The following is a 6000-nucleotide window of genomic DNA, read 5'->3' as shown; positions in this document are numbered from 1 at the left end:
CTGAGATACGCTTACAGTGATAAGAAAGTTTAGCAGGCGACCTTGTAAAATGCAGACAATCAGACTCCTTAGGACAATTAGGTGAAAATCATGGTGTCAAGTCAAGTCAGATAAGTGAAGAAACATTACCACTTCAAGCAGTAAAAATGTCAAAAGAAATTTGAAATTTAACAGGCCGGCGACTGAAGGCCATGCATTGTTTGTGAAGCATCAGATAGATTGTGAACCTGGATTACCCACTCAGTGGGGAAACAGGGGAGGGTCCTGCCATCAAAAGGTATATAAACTGTGTTTTGGAACTAGTAGATGCGCTCTCTCCTGCTTGTGGGGCGCCCGCCATTGCAATCGCGAATAAATTACTACTTCACTGAGATCCTCGCCTGAGCCTAAGTTATTGGCTACGGAGTGTTTCTCACAAATTCAAGTTACAAAGGGCATCCAGCTTGACAGCTAGGTATAGCTGTGCTTCAGTACTAGCCTTTGCATTAGGCTCTGAGAAAAAAGACACTGCAGTCTTGTCATAGCTGGTCTTTAAGAGTCTCTCCCTTTGTGAGGCAATACTAGATCAAATGAAAATACATGCTTTAAAGTTTGTTTGTTTGTTTGTTTGTTTGTTTTTCTTACTACCCTGTACTGTAAGTATCAGACCAGAACTCTGTGGAGATAGTCCAGCCACACAGCTTTGTGGTTGCGTCTGTGAGGGTTGCTCTAAGGAGGATTCATGAAGTTCAATACAACTTGTTCAGGTCAGGCTGATAATTATCAGTTATTATCAATTATCAGCAACGAGGATCATTGCTAATTGTCAGCGCAGCACACGGCTATGGCTCAGTTCAGTGCAAGGTGTGCCCGCACACCGACAGGAGAAATCAGGGGTGTTGCGGCCTGATGAGGCAGCCCCCCCGCACTACAACTCCCAGCGTGCACCTCGCCCCTCCAGCGCCGGCCTCCGCAGGGTTGGGGCGGCGCGCGGCATGCTGGGACTTGTAGTCGGCAGTGGAGGGCGGACGCTCGGCGGGGGCGGCTCCTGCGGGGCGGTGGCGAGGCCGCGACAGGGACAGGGACGGGGACGGGGACAGGGACGGGAACGGGGACGGGGACGGGGACGGGGACGGGGCAGGGACGGGGCAGGGACGGGGCCCGGGTGGAGTCCCCGGGGGCTGCCCGGCTCCGCCCGGCCCGGCACCATGCTGGAGTCCATCCGTGTGACCGGTGAGTACCGCCCCGGGGGGTCGTGGGGTGGGATCCTGAAATCAGCCCTCGGGGCTGCAGCTCAGGTTTATCCTGCTCAGAGTCAGCCCTCGGGACGGATGCGCTGCTGCAGGAGGAGAGCAAAGAGGTGGATATTTTTTTTGGAAAAAAAAAAAGGTCTTAGGTGGTACTTCAACATTCCCAGCATGGCACGGGCTCTGTTTACTGAATGTCTTGGTGCGAAAGTGTTAGAGAGCTCAGCACCAGTCTTTTTTGCAGGAGCTGGCCCTATAGCGAAATAATTTCCAGTTGCTATAGGCAGAGCTTCTAGTGCTGTTAAGTATGAGTTGCCTGACTCTCTCTTCAAACTGATGAGTGCTTGTAACCCTTAAAGGCATTTAATAATAGTAAGAACAGACGCTACCACAAAACCTTGGTCAGATTCTGTTACTCCACAAATAAGCCTGCAGCATTTGAAAGTCAGTGGGACATTAGAGATTCATGCATAGCCCTCTCCATAGCCTGTTTGTTGCAGAACATGCTTTCTACAACCTTCTGCACCCCCAAACCATGCCATCTAGAGCTAATGAATTAAGTGTAGGTTTGTAATCTATTCACATTACCTGGATACTGAAGATAAATGTAACAATTTAACATTTGCAAAATATATCAAAGGAGAAATCTTACTTGTCATATTCTTATATTTTCTTCTCATCTTTCAGTTTCAGACTTTGCTCTTTTCTTATTATTTGTAGGCAGATCAAAAATTATTTGCATTTGAAAATCCAAGTTGAACTATTGGAAGTGTTTTCTCATTTGGGGCAAAAATAAATTCAAACATGCTCTAAAATGGTAACACTGAACTGAAAAACTAAAGCAGTGTCTCAGGTGATTACATTCCAAGGATAAGCACGCATCTCCAAGAACATCTCTGCTACATGCTGTAAAAAGCACACTTGCAGTTTGGAAGGGATTTGTCAATTATGCAGGTATAACCTGAGTGACAGGTGCTAAAAAAGCATGAGCTCTCTGTGTTTTTAGAGCATGGCTAGCTGGGCAGATGGAGATCTGTGCCCACAAATATGTCATTATTCACCTCATGCCACCTATTTTTGAATCCATTTGGATAGTAACAAGCCAGTAGTCTAGGTGAGGAAGATTTTTTTCTAAAATGCTATCCAAAATCTAGAAAAAAATCTTACATGGGGTTCTTATTACACATATTATCAACATAATAAAGTATTAGTTCAACACATCAAATGGAAACCAATGATATAACCCAGTTTCTGAATTTGTCATAAAATTTAACATATTTTTCTAACAGCCTCTGACAAGATTAGGCAGTGTGTGATGCCACAAGATCCAAAGCTCATGATGGGATAAAAGGTGTGCAACATAGACATGCAAAGTATTTCATTAGCACGGAATTAAGAGGAGATCTGTGGATCCCACACACCCTGTGTTAGCAGATTTGGGGTATGTCCCTTCTCCAGTAGTATTTTGTGTGGTTCTGTGACACATCAGACATTGGCATCTGTGGTATGTGGCAAGTCCAGCATCGACAGCTCCAGCAGGTACCTTGAAAATGACAGGGTTGGGGCTAGAGCAGGAGGTGGTCCTGCTCGTGTGCAGGGCCCCATACCCAGACAGGAGGGATTTAGCTCTGCCCAGTGCTCTGCCCTGCTAACCCACCTCATGGGGTGGCTGAAGCCAAATGCAGCTGCTCATAACAGGGTCAGAATTGTACCCTGGCCTAGGACAGACCAACTTTCCACTGAACAGGAGGGCTTTCCATCTTTTGGTCCCCTACTGATGCTAAAGTGGGGACAGGCAGCTCTTCTGCCCCTTCCTCCTTCTACATTATTGCCTTCCACTCCCAAACCTGGCTGGTTGTTTGGTTCAGTAAAAATTTAGATCCTGGTGAATTATTACTGTGTTGTTGTTACAGAGAGGAACAAGATAAAAATAAATGGAAGTAAGCATGCTGGGAAAGTCTTAGGAGAGACTATGTCAGTTTTGGTTTTTGTTTCTAATAGTTGAAGGACTTGGGGCTTTGTGACTTTTGAGCATTTGGGGATGAGATCAGTGGAGAGAATCTGTGTGCATAAGTCATTGGTGTGTGCTTTTTGTTGTTGTCTGCTGTCAAGATTGAAATGTAAAAAGTCAGAGAAAATAATATATATACATCTCAGAACAGCTGTAACATACAGGGATGAGATATGAAAGATAAAACCTATATGAAATGTAGTGTGATATGCAGCATAGAGCTGTAGCTTACTACAATGGCATCCAAGTTGCCTTTTGCAGACTTATCATAGAATCATAGAATCATAGAATATCCTGAGTTGGAAGGGACCCTTAAGGATCATCAAGTCCAACTCTCGACACCGCACAGGTCTACCCAAAAGTTCAGACCATGTGCCTAAGTTCACAGTCCAATCTCTTCTTAAATTCAGACAGGCTCGGTGCAGTGACCACTTCCCTGGGGAGCCTGTTCCAGTGTGCAACCACCCTCTCTGTGAAGAACCCCCTCCTGACGTCCAGCCTAAATTTCCCCTGCCTCAGCTTAACCCCGTTCCCGCGGGTCCTGTCACTAGTGTTAATGGAGAAAAGGTCTCCTGCCTCTTGACAACCCCTTACGAGGAAGTTGTAGACTGCGATGAGGTCTCCCCTCAGCCTCCTCTTCTCCAGGCTGAACAGGCCCAGTGACCTCAGCCGTTCCTCGTACGTCTTCCCCTCAAGGCCTTTCACCATCTTCGTAGCCCTCCTCTGGACACTTTCCAACAGTTTCATGTCCTTTTTATACTGTGGTGCCCAGAACTGCACACAGTACTCGAGGTGAGGCCGCACCAGCGCAGAGTAGAGCGGGACAATCACCTCCCTTGACCTACTAGCGATGCCGTGCTTGATGCACCCCAGGATACGATTGGCCCTCCTGGCTGCCAGGGCACACTGCTGGCTCATATTCAACTTGCTGTCTACCACGACCCCCAGATCCCTCTCTTCTAGGCTGCTCTCCAGCGTCTCATCGCCCAGTCTGTACGTGCAGCCAGGGTTTCCCCGTCCCAGGTGCAGGACCCGGCACTTGCTCTTATTGAACTTCATGCGGTTGGTGATCGCCCAGCTCTCCAACCTGTCCAGATCCCTCTGTAAGGCCTTTACGCCCTCACTTGAGTCCACAACTCCTCCAAGTTTGGTGTCATCAGCAAACTTGCTCAAAATACCCTCTATTCCTACATCCAGATCATTTATAAAAATATTGAAAAGTACCGGCCCTAAAATGGAGCCTTGAGGGACCCCACTGGTGACCGCCCGCCAGCCTGACGCAGCTCCATTTACCATAACCCTTTGGGCCCTGCCCGTTAGCCAATTGCTCACCCATCGTATGATGTTTTTATTTAGCTCTATGGTGGACATTTTGTCCAGTAGGATCCTTACAGGTACAGTTGACTTCTTACAGGTAATCTGCTGACACATCTCATGGCATCCTGTAAAAGCTAGAAATCACTGCTATTCCAGTCTGCATGATTAACACGGGCTGGTGATCCACCGGCTGCCTTACAGTGGTAGGAGCTGTTGTCACTTTTTGAAAACACTGAAACACATTATCAGACCATAGGCTGAACTGGCTTTATATCTAGAATACAAAAATATCTGTTTCAATCACCACCCACTACTTGGACCTTAGAAACTCTTTAATATAGTTTAGTAAAGTGAGGTTCCTAGAAGACAGCGTGTTTTTTGTTTGGATAACGATGTCTGGTCTGTAGGTAGTCTGAAACAATTTCTATTATTGATTAAATTGACATATTCAAAGCTGAACTTTAGAAGCTTGGTGTGTGGCAACATAGTCATCATGGTTGACATTGTCTCAAATATAGTTTTCTAGTTGTAAAACAGTGATGACCACAGGAACCAGTGAAAGAATTTGAAACAGTGGCTATACGTGTATGACCTCTGTGAGAACTGTGGTGTTACCTGATACAATCTCCCAAATCTGATGTATTTTCTGTTGATTCTAGATTTCCAGCAGAAATACGCATCGAACAGTATCCTCCTTCAGTTGGGAGAAGGTGAAGTACAACCACCTTGGTGTGGCACCTTAAAAGCCCTTTCCTATAGAACTGCACATTGCTATAAAACTGCTCGTATAAAGTAAAAGATGGCACATACAGAGTTGGGGGACAGCATTTTGGTAGCAATCACATGCATACAAAGCCTGCCAGGGAGAGCTCAGGAGAATCCTGACTTGCGATAATCAGAGGTTATACAGACACATGTATTTATTACTGCCCAACAATACTACTGAGTGCTGAAAGATTGCTGTCAGGAGCTTTTTATACCAGATAGACACAAGAGCTTGGGGGTGAGAGGTATGGGAGAGGAGGGGTCCCATTTTTGAGTGTTTTTCTAGAAAATAAAAAATTCACTTCTTATACACACTTGTATTAATTCAAATTAGTTCGTATGTGGTGGCAATTTAAGGCTCACTCCTCTGCTATTTGTGGCTTCTGAGAATTGATTACTAAAGAAGGGGAAACATTACTGCTGTTTACATTACATTATCTTATTGTCTATGTTTTAAGAAGATGCACTTTGCTTCTGTAGACAAAAATGTAAGTGGAAATTAAAGTCTCATGCGCAGAAATTTAATATTTCTATGTCCAGACATGGTGAAAACCTCACCTTTCATTTGTCCTTCTCCAAAAGTAAGGATTCTCATCCTGCAATACTTAGAGAATCGTGTGCTCATTGTGAGAAACACTCCGTAGCCAATAACTTAGGCTCAGGCGAGGATCTCAGTGAAGT

At 45.5% G+C, this 6000-nt stretch overlaps 1 protein-coding gene across 2 annotated transcripts in view; it reads left to right on the top strand.

Annotated features, from left to right (window-relative positions):
- The first annotated feature begins 1129 nt into the window (after nucleotides 1-1129).
- Nucleotides 1130-6000, top strand: part of KIAA0895 (KIAA0895 ortholog) — a 36201-nt gene continuing 31330 nt past the window's right edge. Inside the window, exon 1 of one of the 2 annotated variants that reach the window (XM_032181421.1) lies at nucleotides 1130-1212. In XM_032181421.1, coding sequence (XP_032037312.1) covers nucleotides 1188-1212 — 25 coding nt within the window. In that variant the 5' untranslated portion in view covers nucleotides 1130-1187. The remainder of the gene's footprint in view (nucleotides 1213-6000) is intronic. The other variant, XM_032181422.1, reaches the window with a different exon arrangement.

The sequence above is a fragment of the Aythya fuligula genome, chromosome 2, assembly GCF_009819795.1.
Source record: "Aythya fuligula isolate bAytFul2 chromosome 2, bAytFul2.pri, whole genome shotgun sequence".
Classification (NCBI taxonomy): Eukaryota; Metazoa; Chordata; class Aves; order Anseriformes; family Anatidae; genus Aythya; species Aythya fuligula.
This window is presented reverse-complemented; position numbering and strand designations above follow the sequence as displayed.